Here is a 15,820-nt window from a genome sequence, read left to right as displayed (position 1 = left end):
GGGACCAAGATTCCACAATTTCAGTTACCTTTTTATTTTATTATTTTTGATAGTTTTTGGGGGAATCAATTACCTTTGAGGACAGGATTTTGTTTAAAATCAAATCTTTATTCAAATGATAATCAAGACTGAGAACTTCCGCAGTCTATGACAAAGAGCAAGTCCAGGAAAGGAAAAAGCTCTCATAAAGAATGTCACTCTGGTCTCTTAAAATGTATAACTGTTTTCCTAGTAGAGCAAAATCTTGAAAGGGGCCCAATTGCAACTTTAAGAAGTGTTTAGGCAGCCTGCCTACGTGGCCAGCATTTAAACCAGCGCCAGAGAATCGGCTGCCTGTGGGCCTTGCCTGAGCCTCAGCCCAGCTTAGAGTCTGAGGCTCCAAGGAGGCCTGTGTTTATAAACGACACACCCACGCCATCCCGTGGTCACCCTCCTGGACATGCCCCCCTCAAGGCAACCTCCACCTTAGGCAGCAGGCCAGCTGCAACCCATAGTCGGAGGATGGTTGCCCTTGGCCACAGGAGGGTGAGAGGCCTGCCCTGCCCTCTGATGGCTTTAGACATCTGGGATGGAGTGGTCCATGGTGTGGCGGAGCAGCGTTGGAGACAACCTGGGTACAACAACAACGGTGGCCAAGTTGGCGGCTCCTTCTCTCCGCCCTCCAGCACCCCCATCCCCTTCTGAGCCAGTGCCTCCATGTGGGCCTTCACTCCCAGTGCTAAGACTTACAAATCTCCAGAAGCCACAGGCTACCTTGGAGGGAGGGGAGGGGAAGGGAGGATGGAGCTGGCTGGGCCTGTGCCCCGTGTCAGGGCTGAGAAGGTGGGAGTGGCCGAGCCCAGGTGCAGCCAGGAGACAGGGAGGTGAGGGGATGGCATAGGAGGGGTACAGCCTTACTTTTTGACCATGTGCTCGTAGATCACAGCAGGGATGATGGTCAGGGTGACAACATTCCCAGCTGTGGCCAGAATCTCCATGATCTGTTTGTCCTAGAGAGAAGGCAAGTGGGCAATCACCTTAAGGATTGGGGACCAGGGGCAACCCTGCAGGCCCGTCTGTGAAAGGGTCAGCGTGGCCACTGCTGGAGGACACCACTGACGCCTGACTGCAGGGCACGGCTGCCTCGGACCCCGAGCCTGTCAGACAAGGGTCCCAGCAGACTCCGAGATAAAGCCTTGCTTCAGTGAGAACATGGGCCTCCCACCTGAGGATCTTCTTGGTCAAATGAGCATGTGCTTCCCACCTTCAGCTGGGAGGCCAGCGGAGTGGGCCTGACGCATAACAGGGCCTCATCAATGCGATTCTTCTCCCCCTTTCAAGGGCTTTCAGAGACCCACCAACCCCACGTTTGCTATCCTATATCCCTGGCCCCAGTCACATTTGGGTTCTGGCCTCAACGCATAAAGAGAATCCTCATCCTGTGGGTGGTATTAGTGCACCCATCCACCCTCTGGCTCCTGCTGCCGTCAGGGCCACAAGGGTCTTCCTCCTCTTACATCCTCTTAGATCTGCTTGTTTGGTAAAAAGAGAGGCCTGCAAACACCACGTAGATCATGGGAAGAAAAAGAAACTAAAAGTCTCTAGGCAAAGTGTGCCAGGCAGTCCAAACACTAATGCCGTGGCCACAGAAGAGCCTCTGGCCTTACTCAGAGCCTATTGACCTTTAATTTACACATGTATGTAATCTGGTTATGTGTTTTCTTGGTTGTTCCAAAATAAATGAGAGAATATGTGCTAGACAGGACTAGGGATGGCCACAGGTGGAAATAAACTTTGAAAAGACAAATGATCTCAAGAAGTATGGCTGGCCAGGACAAACCCAGTTCTGAAGAGCCTGATGACCCTATGGATTTCTGAATAACAGGTTTCTAAAACATTCCTACTTCTGAACATGATCCACTATGCAAACAACAGTGCCACACAGAGCAAGGAGGTGTCCATGCAGCCAGCAGCCACCTGGGTGGGTGCCTGGGAACTCTACACACTCCTAATCCAGTCATGCCTCTGGCCTCCGTGTGTCAGTAGCAATAGCTATTATTTATTAAGCACCTACTATATGCCTGGCACTGTGCTCAGAGCTCTAAGTACACTTTTTTTTTTTTTTTGAGAAAGGGTCTCTCTGTTGCCCAGGCTGGAGTGCAGCGGCATGATCACAGCTCACTGCAGCCTTGATCTCCCAGGCTCAAGTGGTCCTCTCACCTCAGCCCCCTGAGTAGCTGGGACTACAGGCGTGCACCACCACACTTGGCTAATTTTTTAGTGGTTTTTTTGTAGAAAGAGGATCTCACATAGCCCAGGCTGGTCTCGAATTCCCAGGCTCAAAGTGATCCTCCTGCTTTGGCCTCCCAGAGCACTGGGATTATAGACGTGAGTCACCGCACCCAGCCCTACCAACACTGTCTTACTAAATCCTCACAGCAGCCTTAGGATGAGGATGCTGAGGCTCAGCTACCCACAGACCTGAGCCCTCCCACCACCCAGCCATCCCTCCCTGGCGCAGCCATCAGCCTACCTTCAGCCCGATGACATTCTGCCCGTTCACCTCACACACATAGTGGTTGGTGAGGAGCCCGTTGCGGGCCGCAGAACTCCCTTTGACCAAAGAGACGACCTTCCCCTTCTTGATCATGAAGCCCACGTGGCCTGTGCTGTCCTTGTGCATGGTGACAGTCCGCTGGAATGGCCTGGCAGGAGGGACAGTGAGCTGGCCTGGGGACATGGCTGGGGTCAGATGGAAAGGCTGCCCGGGCCTGGCTACTCACCTGTCCCGAACCACCATGACGATCTTCTCGGCTGATGCCCTCTTCACCACCCGATGGGCTTTGTGCGCGCTCCACCCGGCACAGTCACGGCCGTCAATCTGCAGGATCTGGTCCCCAAAGCGCAGCCCCACAAGGGATGCAGGGGTGTTGGCCTGGACCAACTGCACAAAGAGCCCCTGGGGGAGGCAGGGCCACAGAGTCAGCGTCCCTGGCCCACCCTGGGCCGGGATCCCTCTTCCAAGCTGTTGTTTTCCTCCTGATACTCTGAGAGCCTACAGTGTCCCAGGGGCACAGCTCTGCGTGGCAGGCACCAAGGTTACCCCATTTTCCTGAGGAAGAAACACTCTAGGCTGCATAGTTAAGAAGGAGATGAGCCAGGATTTCAACCCTGGCCCGAGGCTGCACCCGCAAACACTCTACTGTACCATTCACAAAGGCATGGGCTTCCCTGGCGTCCGCTGTCTACACCATCGCCTGGAAGCTAGATGACCAGGGCAGTGAAGGGCAGGTGGGAAAGGAGACTCCTCCGAGAGACAGGGGCCCATGGAGAGGGCGGTGGAGGGCCCTGTGAAACCCAGAACCAGCGTTGCCCGGGCATCGAGGCAGAGGGACAGGGAGCGAGGGCCTCGCCGCTGGGGTTAGGAGGCCCACCTTACTGTGGACGGGACCTCTGAGCTCTGAGGACTGGTGGGAGGAGCTCAGGGCTCCTCCTCCCGCCCAGCCCCAGCGCCCTACCTGGTCGACTGTCCGCAGCCTCAGCCCTGTCTTGCCGCGCTCATCCTTGCACAGATGGATCTCGCGCACCCCGGGCTTGATCTCCGCTCGCCGCACGCCCAGGCTGTACCCGGACACCGGTGCCACCACCTGGCCGGGCCCATGGTCCGAAGCCGCTGTCTGCAGACACCAGGGAGCAGGGGGTCAGCCAGGCCCGTAGGGACCCTGTGCCTCAGGAGACACTGGGGTGGGGGCAGGGATGGGGAAAGGATGGAGCGGTCCCGGGTCCCATCACGTCCCAAGTCCACACCTCTCCCCTAGGGCCGAGAGGAGACGTGGCTCCATGCGGCCACTAGAGGGCGTCAAAGTCCATGCCCCTAAAAGGCCATGGACATGGGGAGAGAAGGGGCGAGGATACAGAAAGAGGCCCTTCATTCTCCGACGGAAATTGGTAGGAGGAAGACTCCTTTAAAATCCACTTAAAATAGAAAAAGTCACAGTAAACAGAGAGCAGCAGGGGATAAAACTACTGGATTTTTGTCTTAACAAATGTAAAATATAAAAATTAATGATGCAGAAAAAGGCAAGGAACTTCGCTCTCCCACCACTGTTAAAGACGGACGATCTAGCCAGCGCAACAGGCAAGAAAAGAGGGGGAGTCACACAGATCAGGAGAGAAGAAATAAAACGGTCCCTATCTATAGATGGCATGATGGTCTACTAGAAAATTCCAAAGAATCTACAAATAAACTCCTAGATCAAATAAAGAAGTTTAGCAAGGTCCTGGGATGCAGAATTAACATATAAAATGTTAATCGTATTCTCAGCCTCCCAAAGTGCTGGGATTACAGGCATGCCCACCACACCTGGTAGCAGTTCCTTTAAAAAATTTAAACATACATTTATCATACAGCCTAGCAATTGCACTTTGGGCATTTATCCCAGAGAGATGAAAATGTATGTCTATACAAAAACCTGTATACGAATAGCTTTGTTTATAACTACCAAAAACTGAGAACTAAACTATTCAACAGGTTAAACAAATCCTGGTACATCCGCATCATGGAATACTACTCAGCAGTAAAAACGAATGAACGATTATTGACACACACCACAGCCTGGATGGATCTAGAGGGTTTTGTGTTGAGTGAAAAAAGCCAACCTCAAATAGTCACATACTGGATGATTCCACTTATATAACATTCTGAAATGACAAAATTACAGAGACAGAAAACAGATGCCTGTTTGCCAGTGGTTAGGGAGGGTGGTGAGCAGGCAGGCACGACTATACAGAAGCAGAGGTGGTTGTGTGATGAACTAGTTCTGTGTGGATTGTAGTGCTGGTTACATGAATCTACAGACTGATGAAATGACAGAGAACTAGAGACACACATTATACCCGCGTAAGACTCCTGGTTTTGATAGTATACCATAGCTATGGAAAACGTAACCATTGAAGAAACTGGCTGAAGAGTACAAATGACTTCTCTGTACTCACTGTTCATCTTCCTGGGAATCTACTATTTAACAATAAACAGTTAAAAGCCAACCCACATGGTGACTCAAGCCCATAATCCCAGCACTTTGGGAGGCCGAGGCGGGTGGATCACGAGGTCCGGAGATCGAGACCATCTGTCTAACATGGTGAAACCCCGTCTCTACTAAAAATACAAAAATAGTTAGCTGAGCGTGGTGGCACGCACCTGTAGTTTCAGCTACTAGGGAGGTTGAGGTGGGAGAATCGCTTGAACCCAGGAGGCAGAGGTTGCAGTGAGCCGAGATTGCACCACTGCACTCCAGCCTGGGCAACGCAGAGAGACTCTTGTCTCAAAAAAAAAAAGTTAAAAGCCATAAACAATTTAAAATTATAAAAATGTATTTATCATCTTATATCTGTACCAAAATTAAGGTTGGAGGTTGAATGCATTTATGTCCTAATTATTGGAACAAAGGATGGTGACAGTGGGGGCTGCCTACAGCAGGACCTTCTTTGCTTCGTGTCTGCCTTTCACAGCATGACCATGAAGGGGGCCATCGTGGAGAAACACCCCAGGGTGCCACCAGTTCTTCTCAGGGTCCCACAGGGCCTCATCCTTGTCGATTTTCTCCTGTCACATTCTCACTTTGGCAGCGGCTTTGTATGCGTCTGTGACAGTTCTCCATCATCACTTCCATCAACTTCATGAAACTCCCCAGCCTTAGCAAGCTTTGCAGTTCGTACTTTCTGTTTCGTTGGCTCGGGATGAGCCTGGCAGGAAAGACTGACAGGTGGGACTCAGGGATACTAGAGCAAACTGGCAAGGGGCAAGGGGACTGGTTCTGCAGGTGAATACGTTTTCATAGCAAATATTTCTGATATGGTGTCTTTTTCTCCCAGAAGCCGTGGAAAGCAGGATCATGGGGATTCCTTCTTTCTACAGCTTCTGGGAGAAAAAGGGGACCAGAGCTGGGTGGCAAGCTCCTGCCCTCTTGGCTCTGCTTATCCATGCAGGCAACCATGTTTTCGATGCCCCCAGGTTCATGCTGGGTTTAACGGCCTCACTTCTCAACCAGCTCAGGCCCAAGGTCAAAGGGCAAGCCCTGGTTTCCCAGCCCCAAGGCTTGTGGGAAGATCTGAAACTGTGAAAGCCCGCAGTGCTTTTCATGAAGCCTCAAAATTAACAGTGCCATCAAGAAACAGCCACAGAGTGCTGGGGAGAGAGGAAGTCCGAACACAGAGAGAAAGAAGGTCTGCTGAGTGGCAAGACCAGGAAAGAGGGAGGATTGGGACGTTCTGCACCCACAGCAGGCAGAAGCCAAATACCTACACTGTCATCCTCTAGAATCTGAAGCAGGCTCTGCTGGACTTCTTGGCTGGAGAGGGAAAGACCCATATAATTTTCCAATTCTGCCAAGTTTGGGTACAAAGCTGATGGGGAAGGAAGAAAGAAGAAATGTGTCATTCGAGGGCATGTGCTTCCCCATACCTGCCTGGCTCCCCTGTGGCTGCTCATTTTTATTAAGAAATGAGGCCTGGGAATGGTGTTTATTTCCAAGAGTGCAGGGTATCCCAGGAACACTCGCTGGTGAACACTCCTCGAAGGGCCCAGGTGCAGGTGGGACACCGAGTCCTCATGCACCACTTTGCTATTCAACTCCACTGACTCTGTTTGGCACCCAGAAATCTCTGCACCCCTCAATGAATGGTTCCCACCAGGACTGGCAGAGTTCTAATCCCTTCTTGTAAGGAGTTGTGTCCTTATAAGAAGAGACGACAGAGGGGGCAGGTGCTCTCATGCTCTCTCTCTCATGTTCTCTCTCGTGTCCTCTCTCTCTCTCTCACCCCACCCCCAGCCCTAAGCAAGTGCACTGAGGAAAGGCCATGTAAGGACTCAGCCAGAAGGTGGCAATCTGCAAGCTGGGAAGGGAGCCCTCACTAGAAACCAAATCGGCCAGAACCTTGGTCTCGGGCTTCCAGCCTCCAGAGCTGTGGGAATACACATTTCTGCTGTTAGCCATCCAGCCTATGGTATTTTGTTATGGCAGCCTGAGTTAAATAAGGCAAGTGGGGTTCTGGCCCCTTCTCTCTTTGGGGCACTATCTGCCATCCACTTCTCCCCCACCTGCCCCTACCCCAGGCCAGCCACGGTTCCAGCAAGGAAGTGTGGCAAGTGTGGTATTTCATTCCTGGGGTCACATGAGATTGGGTCACCAGAATAGTGCTGACATGCTAAATTGAGGTGACTCCAATTGTTTATTTAGACAGAGGCCCCACAAATGATATCACATTCTCAAGGCAGCCCTGCTGGAGGCATCAGAGAAGACCCAGCTTCCCTAACTCTGAGTTGGGTTTGGAAGGATAAACAGGAGTTCACCAGGCCGTCGAGGAGGGAGGGAGCAGCATGGGCACAGGCTCTGGGAGGTGAAGTGACTCAGCCCAGGTCACCCAGGCAGTAAGATGTGGGTAGCAACTGGAAGCCTGGTCCTCTCCTCCGCCATGTTGAGTAATAACCTAGGAGCCTCCCATACCTTTGGCATTGCCAAGCTTCCCTGATGACCTCTTCCCTGAACGGACTGGGCGCCCAGGAGCCCCCCAACCCAGCTTACTCACCTGGTGTTGGGGAAATGGCTGCCGCCTGGACTGGCAGGGCTGGCATCTTGGGTGAGGCTCTGGCCTGGGCCTAGGGAGGGGCAGGGAGCACTGGTCAGCTGTGGCCAGGACCCCAGGAAACCCACAGCCTGGAGCTCCATGAGGCCAGGGTCTGGGCATCAGGTATGTGAGTGGGCCTGGGGTGTGGGGGGAAGTGTCCACCAACCCTCAGGGCTCAAGATCACGTAAACGTGGCCTCTGCAGATGTGTCTTTTCCTGGGAGGAAGTTCTGAGGACTGTGACCCACCATATGCCACAACTCATTTACTGCCTGCAGAAGGAGGAACATCAAGGCCCATCTCCCAATCAAATTCTCAGCTGAGAACTTCCAAATTCTCAAAGCCCACTGGAACCACAGAGTGCTGGGATGGAGGGACAAGGGGGCTCTGGGGGCTGAGCAGGCCACTTCCCATGCCTAGAGTCTTGTTTTCTCTGAAAGCCTGCCTCAGAGCATGGGGCCTGCCCATCCTGGACGGAGGGAGAGCTGGGACTGGGCGGGCCAGAGCGAGCATGAGAGAGGCATGTGTGCAGCTGCGTGATCTCATCCATTCTCGCTGTAACACCACTGGCATTGCCCCCTGGATGCCTTCTCTGCCCAGCAGGCCCTGCAGTGGAGACCTACATGCCCTGAGGCCTACAGGAATTTCCAAGTGGCCCAATACCCAGCACCTTCCAGGGTAATCCCCAAGGTCCCCTTCAGGGAGTCCAGGCCAACAGGGCCTGGCGACTTACCTGAATGGCTTGGTCCACTTTTAGGTCCTCCAGGGATGGGTACAGGGACGACATGGCTGCTTCTTGGAACACCCTGCAGAGCACAGAGGGTGGGGAGGGATGAGGACGAAGCTCGTGCCCCCTTGAGAGGAGGCACAGGCATTGGTAACAGCAAGCGGGTTGGAAGTTAATATTCAAACAGAAAGGCATCAGGGCACTTAGAATCCCTCCCGGAACTCCGCCCCGAATTCCCTCTCGATATTGGAGCTCTACTGTATTCCACCCATCTCCAGCCTTACTGTCAACTTTTAATCTTGGCCACAGTGAAGACCAGTAGGAAATTTATAAAGACTCTCACACAAACTGTAGCAGAACTTAGACACTCAATAGAGCACTGCTCAGAGGGAGGGGGGAATGGGGGATGGAGAGGCACCATGAGCATTCATTTACTAAACACCTTCTCATTGTCCCAGGGAGAATCAGCAGGGCCTCTGAGCAAGGTGCCCAGAGAAAGTGAAAGGAATGATGACCTCTCAAGATATGTTTTATTTCCTTCCTGATGAAATGTGGGGAAGCAGTCTGCCTTTCTGGGTTCCTTCCTTTACCCACTAACCCCTAGCTCTGTCACACCTCCAGACTTCGCTGAGGCAGTCTACTCCAATGGAGCCCCTCTTGGTCACCCTCGGTTCCTGTGGGACAGGCCTCCCCTCGCTCCCAGGCAGCATGGTCACTGTTCCGGGACAGTGCTGGGCTGAACTTCAGTCTCCCACCTGAACTCACTAATTATCCTGACTGCAGTTCTGAGGGGTCAAGATGTGTCCTGTTCACCCCACTGAACCCACACGTGACAGGTACACATGATAAAGGCATGCCTGCTGGCCGCACAGGAAACTGAGGGGCCTGTGCTTGGGTGATGTGACTTCACTCATAAGGGCAGGAGCTCTGTCCTGTTCACACTCTATCCTTTCCCACCACGACACTGCCCAGCACATGTATGCTAGCAGAAATTGTTTGGCTGAATAAATCAGTGGTTTTCCAAGGAACAGATTGGAAATTTGTGTGGGTATTTTTGGGTGTCACAAGACTGAGGGGACAGTCATATCCCTGGGGGGGGGGACAGGATTTGAAACTCCTGTAATGGATGGGACAGTCCATTATAGTCACCACAACAAATGGTCCTGTCCCACACAACTTTCAGATCAAACCTTCAAGTAGGCCAAAAATCTGTTATAATTGGTTGTATATACAATCACAGTGAATTTTTTCCTAGTTTTAATACACACGAGATTGTCTGGAAATGCATACACTAGGTTAGTTGTGGGGAGTTACACTTTGCTCACCATTCTAGAAAATCACTGCCCACCCTGCTCACCACGGGTGAGTCACTGGAACAGCATGCCCACGTCTGTGCGCATGTGTAGCTGTCAGAGTGGCTCCACGCTTCTACACAAATGTATTTAGCCTTTGATTCAAGATGTCAGATATAAACTGTTGGCAAAATCCAGCTGAATATTCTCTTCCAGTAAATCTAAGCTGACTCCTAAGTTAGGTATAAGCATGATTGGGTGTAAGCCAGCCTCAGCTTTTACAAAGTGAAATGCATATTCTTTTATTAGAAATTGCTTTCATTTCCCTGACTTCTCCTTTATAAAGACAGGGCATCATATTGATTTTTTTACCCGGGGGAACCATCACCTAGGCTACAGCCTCGGGACAAACCTGCCCCTTCCCTTGGCCTCAATTTCCTGCTTTGGGAAATAGCCACGAGGCACAAACTCCATCCACTGCGCGAGTCCAGGAGAGAGGGCCAACACAACGGTCCCTGGGGACTGCCTCCACCCTGGCCTCAGTTTCCCATTTGTCACATCGTTCCGTGATCTCGAAACGACTACCACCCCGCCGCCGCCCCAAACCAGCCAGAAGCGACATCCCCCGGTTGCTACAGGTTACGGCGGTTGCTAAGGGCTACGGCGCCTGCGCAGAAACCCCGCCAAGTGACGCAGCAGCATCTAGAGCGCATGCGTCTCGCCCACCCGGACTCAGGCGCGACTAGGGGTGACTCCCACGATCCCTGTCGGCTACGGAGTGGAAAATGGCGGCCTCCATGCCGTGTGGGTTGTTAGTCGGGTGGGTTTCTAGAGTCCACCCGGTCTCGTGCTTTCTCGGGGCACCCGTAGCTGGCGCCGGCATCCACAAAAATAGATCAGGTAAAGCAGCAGAGTAAGGGATAGGAAGGCTCGGCCGGGCTCCGCGGCCCCTCTTTACCGGATTGGAGGCTGCGAGGGTGAAATCGAGCTTTAAACTCCCCTGGCCTCTGAACACCATTTTAGCCTCCGAAGGAGGAGGACTTATAAGATTCTGTACTAAGGCAGCTGTGGGAAAGGAGGAGAACCATGACGACCCGTGAGCTTCAGGCTGCTTTTGCGCGCCCTTTGGTTTCGGAGGCGTCAGGTCCCAAGGTATTGCCTACCAATTGTGACGTCACTCTTCCTCCCACCCTCTCACCCGTTTCTTGTCTGGCAGTGACTTCTGACCCAGTGCTAAGCTAAAAAGGCCCCACCCTATCCTACGCAGATTCACCTCGGGTCCCACCTACCAGTGACTGATTGGGCTTCTACTGCCTAGGGAAGGGTTCTTGCCTTGGCCGGGCAAATCAGTTCCCACAGCAAAATCAGACCAAAAGCCAGTTATGAGGGACTCAGACAGTTGGGTCTGGCGTATAGGAAAAAGGCTAGGGCAATCTGGAAGGTCTCCTGGACGGAGGAAGAAGACTCTGACTGGGCCATGTAGGATGGATATTCAAGGGGGTGGGAAGAGAGTGCTGTTCCAGGGACAGGGAGGCCCGGGCCTGAGAGTCTAGTTGCCTTCTGGATCCTGTTTATCTCCTGCAGGTTATCCAGACCGGACTCATAATCCTCCCCAGCAGCTGCTGCGCCTCCACAGCAGTCCCACTAAATCCACCCAGCGCTGTGCCAGAAATCTGGGAGTTATCCTCAGCTCCTCCCTTTCCCTTCTGAAGCCATACCTAGTTCTTGCCCTGAAATTTCTGTGACCTGACTTCTGGTAATGTTTATAATCTCACCAACTCCCGCTTTGCCACACTCATCATGAAGTTCATTTATTCCAAACTACTCTAGATTGAGTCCTAAAGCTCAACCTGCTAGTTCATGCCTCCATGCGTTCGCAGGTGCTGGTCCCTCTGTCTTAAATGTCATTCATGCCTTCTCTCTTTTCCTTGTTGTGAACTCTTCTTCCTCCAATTCAAAGCTTTTGCCCACAACCACATGTACCCATGGAGATTGGCAAGCCTCCCTTCTGTAGACTACAGCATTTCTTATATTTGCCTCTTCATCATTCATTCCACAAATGTTTATTAATCACCTATTGTGAGCAAGGCCTTCTGCATTTCCTGGGTTGGAGTTCCACTGTGCTGTGTTTGTTTGCTCATCTCCCTCACTGGTCAGGAAATGTCACTCATTTGTTAACCCCCAGTGCTGTGCACAGTGCCTGGCACACAACAGGCGTCCTGTTACTATTTCTGCAAGGAGTGGAAAAGCAAGCACAGAGAGAAGAGAAAGCCTGATATCCTAAATATACAGACTTTCTTCCCAGGCTTGTCTATGTTTGCAATCACTAAGTAGAAAATCCTCCGAAGAATTACCTGGGCCTAGAAAGGGAGCGAAAATACGACCATAATGAGTTAGGTTGAAAGGCTGCCTGGCTCCTATAATCTGACAATGGAAGTTTGCTCAGTTCTCTGCTAACGGCTTCCCACAAGTAATTAACTCCTCTGAAAGGAAAAGAACCCACCTAACTCTTCTCTCCCAGAGGAATTTTCCTTTCCCACAGCACTTTCCAGATTTCCATCCCTGAGCTTCTGTACTTTTTGATGTTATAAGCAATAACACCCACAACAAACCAATAGTTGGGCTTTGGAGATCAGCAGGGCTGACAAGGGGACTTCAGCCCCCATCTTTGAACTTAGAGTGAGAACACTCCTTTGGAACACTTTGTTCCAAAGAGCTGAAGCAATGGGACTCCCACTCGTTCCTGTGGACAGCTCATCCATCCTTTACAAGACAGCGCGCGGGAGGGAAGCGTGGGTTAGAGTGTCAGAGGAATAGCTCCTGGAAGGCCAAATTAGCCCAGGGATATGGTGAGTCGGAATGGAAGAAGCTGTTGCTAGGCCACCAGCATGTACCCCTGCTCCTCCTCTCAGGGCTGCACTGCCTGCTGGAGAAAAACTGTGACTTCCTCAAGCAGACACACCTGAACCCACCCTCGGAGGGGGGGTGGCGGGGAGCAGGGTTCAGACTGACTGCTTCTGACTTGTGAGAGCACAGCATAGGCAAGTCCCTTTTGAATGCCATTTCTTCCTTTATAATCTGGATAATAATACTTGCATCACAGTTATCTGGAGATTGAAAGATTTTTGAAAAGAAATAAGATGTATATGGAAAGCATTTAGCACAGTACCTGGCACAGAATAGGCATTCAGTAAAAGCCGTTTATTCATTGTTTCAACACTTACTTACTGAGCACCTACTAAGTCTGAGTACTGTTCTAGGTGTCAGCAGTGAAGGAAAGAATTGGTCCCCAAATGTGCTTTTTTGGGGGAGGAGCTGGATAAATAGACTCTGTGACTTTATGTGCTGTGTTAGATGGTAGGAGGAAATAGAGAGAAAAGAGCAGGATGGACGGTTGTGTCAGGAGGTTCAGAAGCCTTGCTGGCGGGCTGGGGTGACATTTGAGGAAAGGCCTAAAGGGGTGGGGAAGAGCCTTTCAGACTGAGGGCATGGCCATTGCAGAGGCTCTCAGGTGCGAGTTGGTGTTGTGTTTAGAGAGCATCTCACCGGTGAGAAGCTGTTCAGAGAGGGAGTAAGGAGCAGTAGTGGGAAGGAGGCTGAAGAAGTAGAGAGGCCAGATCCTGGAGGGCCTGGAGGCCATGATGAGGACACTGGCATTTACTGTAGTGAGGTGGGAGCCACTGGGGGATTTGAGCAGCAGAGTGCCAAGTTCCAGGGGTTATTTTAACAAGCTTCCTCTGGCTGATGTTTGGAGGATAGGCTGCAGGGCAGGAGTGGGAGCAGGAGTCCATGTGGGAAGTGATGGTGGTGGAACTGTCATGAGCTTGGTCCACTGTATGTGAAGCCACCTGTCCAGTGCCCGCCCAGCCCATAGTAGGCTCATTTCCTGCCCCATTTTCTGAGGCCCTGCTGAGGAGGGCATGCACTGGCTCCTTGTGTCCAGTATATCATTCCATTCTCCCGACTGTGTGGGCTCTTTTCAGTCTCCAGATGAAGAAGCCAGTTTTTAGAAAGGTGAAGCCCCTGGCATAGTTCCCCAGCAGGTGTTGAAGGGTTTCTTGATAGAAACAGCTTTAAGCCAGAGGAGGAGGCCTGGGCTATGGATTCCTTGGGGGAAATGGGCTTTTTGCCTGCCTGCACCTTCTGGTTTCAGCTGGAATTGGCCTTTTGAGGAGCAAAGTGTGGGTCTCACCTCCTTGAGCACAGTCATGGGCAGTCAGAAGGCACTGGAGGCCTCATGATGTCTGGGTAAAGAAAATCACTCAGTCCTCAATCAACCCTGGCCCAGGGCTGGGATCAGAAGAAGAAACCTCACTTAACACTTGACTCCTGCAGTGAAGCACTTCGAAAGGAAGCTGCCTGGGAAGTCCCAGAAGGGAAGGGGCAGGGAGGGAATGAGACAGGGTGAGAGCAGGTCTCACTCATCCCAGTCCCAGCCAGGATCAGGTCAGGACCCCCAGCGCTTACCTGCAGGCTAGGTGCTCCTCCACGTCCTTCTCCAGCTGCTGCTGAATCTGTTTCCCTTCCTGGAAGGTAGCCCTGTCTCAGCTGGCTTCGTGCTCTGGGAAGGGTGGCGCCCGTCCCCTGTTCAGCTGACTCACCTTGGACTGGGTTGGGCACAGGTCAGGCCTGTGACTGGGTAAACAAGGCAGGTTGCCAGCCCAGAGGAGGCCTTTGGCCTTCGTCTAGATTTGGAGGTGGGATTAAGGCCCTCACAGCTGCTGTTGAGAGGGTTATGAGCCAAGACTTCTTGGCCTTTTGTTAAATAGCTCTAAATTTGGGTTGGATTCCTAGTCCTGTGGATGGGGAAGGCAGCTGAGTAGAGGGTGGTTTGTGATAGGTATCTAGGGGTCTAAGCCAGGCTATTAAGTGGCCAGACCCTGTGACCCAGCATTTCTTCTTAGAATTTGTTACAGTGAAGTCTCAGGGCCCATCCATCATTGCTGCTTCTAATAAGGAAAATGTAGAAATCCCAAATGCCTCTGCTTAGTAAATCATTATCTGTGGAAGCTCACAAAGCTATTAAAGTCATTTCAGGAAGAAACTACGAGGAAATATTTCTGAGATTCTGGTGAGATATTGAAAAATCAATATTGTGAATCTCTTCTCGCATTTTGCTTTCTCTTTTTGTAAAGTGGACCTGCGTTGAAAACAGTCTAGGAGGACATGCGCTAAAATGCCGAGTATCTCTGGATGGTGGCGTTGAGGTTTTTAGTTTGTACTTTTGTGTGTTCCAAGGTGGTGGTTTTCTTTTTTGTTTGTTTTTTTAAAGTCTTGACTTTTGTAAGGGGAAAGTGATTAAGTTTAATTATTTTAACGGGAATTTAGATTGGTTGTCTCCTGGGAGCAGGACTGAGGAACTGTGTGCTGAAGTGGAGATTTTTTTTTTTATGGCACATTTTTTGGTGTCTTAAATTTTGAAAAGATTAAATGTACTACTTATTCCAAAAAAAATCATAAAAATTTAAACAGAAAAGGAGGAAGAATTTAGTAAGATCCTGGTGGGTTTGGTTGGACAAGGGTGCCTGTCCCATTGGGTGCCTGGAGAGGGACGGGGACCCACATGCTGGGCAGTCCCATGAGGAGTGACAGTGTACACACTCAGGGTGTGTCAGTATCTGGGCTGCCCGCCAGGCCACACAGGCCCACGCCACAGTCCCCATGACCCACCTGGCAGAGTGGCACTAGCCTTGGATGTCAGATCTTGTGCCTACCTATGACGAGCTTGCAGCCCAGAGTCCCACACAGGAAACACGCAATAGGAACAATAACAAGAAAGACGTTTGCCACTCCCAGAGAGCACAGGGATACTGCCTCTGGTATTTTAAAGGCATTATCTCAGTGGTTCCTCATACCTTCCCTGCAGAGTAAGTGTGACTCACACCATTCCTACAGGTGGGGAAACTGAGGCACGGGGGCAAAGTTTCTCTCTCAGGTTAGCTGGAAAGTGGCCCAAGGCTATGCCTTCTCTTCTATGGGACATGCTGTTTCTGAAAGCTGAGGTGTGGGGCATACCTCATTGTAAGCCACGTGGGCCTGAAGCTGAGGTAATGTGGGTGATGGATCCACCTTAGGTCAGGTCTCCAAGGCCAAAGCAAAGTGGAAAATAGAGACTCTAATTGAACCAAGCGACTCCTTCCCCACCTCACTTCATTCAGTCATGACCTGAAAGAGCCTTTAGAGAAGAGAGGAGGAAG

The 15,820-nt window shown here is 51.4% G+C and overlaps 1 protein-coding gene across 2 annotated transcripts; it reads right to left on the bottom strand.

The window, feature by feature from the left end:
• SDCBP2 (syndecan binding protein 2) lies at window positions 1–14,196 on the bottom strand. Of its 2 annotated transcripts, none has more exons than XM_064382295.1 (9): window positions 13,816–14,014; window positions 8,338–8,410; window positions 7,567–7,636; window positions 6,284–6,384; window positions 3,498–3,656; window positions 2,763–2,938; window positions 2,513–2,684; window positions 898–989; window positions 1–610 (listed from the first exon to the last, which is right to left on the bottom strand). In XM_064382295.1, exons 2-9 carry the CDS (start codon window positions 8,389–8,391, stop codon window positions 556–558), a joined length of 879 nt encoding a protein of 292 aa, XP_064238365.1. In that variant the 5' UTR covers window positions 8,392–8,410; window positions 13,816–14,014; the 3' UTR covers window positions 1–555. The 2 variants fall into 2 exon arrangements, with proteins under 2 accessions (XP_064238365.1, XP_012310706.2); XM_012455283.2 differs by lacking the exon at window positions 13,816–14,014 and adding an exon at window positions 14,091–14,196 and having other exon boundaries at window positions 2–610.
• Window positions 14,197–15,820: the final 1,624 nt, after the last annotated feature.

Source organism: Aotus nancymaae, unplaced genomic scaffold, assembly GCF_030222135.1.
Source record: "Aotus nancymaae isolate 86718 unplaced genomic scaffold, 86718_ANA_hifiasm-v0.15.2.pri h1tg000029l, whole genome shotgun sequence".
Taxonomy (NCBI): domain Eukaryota; kingdom Metazoa; phylum Chordata; class Mammalia; order Primates; family Aotidae; genus Aotus; species Aotus nancymaae.
This window is presented reverse-complemented; position numbering and strand designations above follow the sequence as displayed.

Coding starts and splice junctions, on each gene's coding strand:
- SDCBP2 (XM_012455283.2), bottom strand. CDS start 8,391: ATGTCGTCCCTGTACCCATCCCTGGAGGACCTAAAAGTGGACCAAGCC. Junction 2,939..3,497: donor GGCTGCGGACAGTCGACCAG/GTAGGGCGCTGG, acceptor TGCCTCCCCCAG/GGGCTCTTTGTGCAGTTGGT. Junction 2,685..2,762: donor GTCATGGTGGTTCGGGACAG/GTGAGTAGCCAG, acceptor CCCTCCTGCCAG/GCCATTCCAGCGGACTGTCA.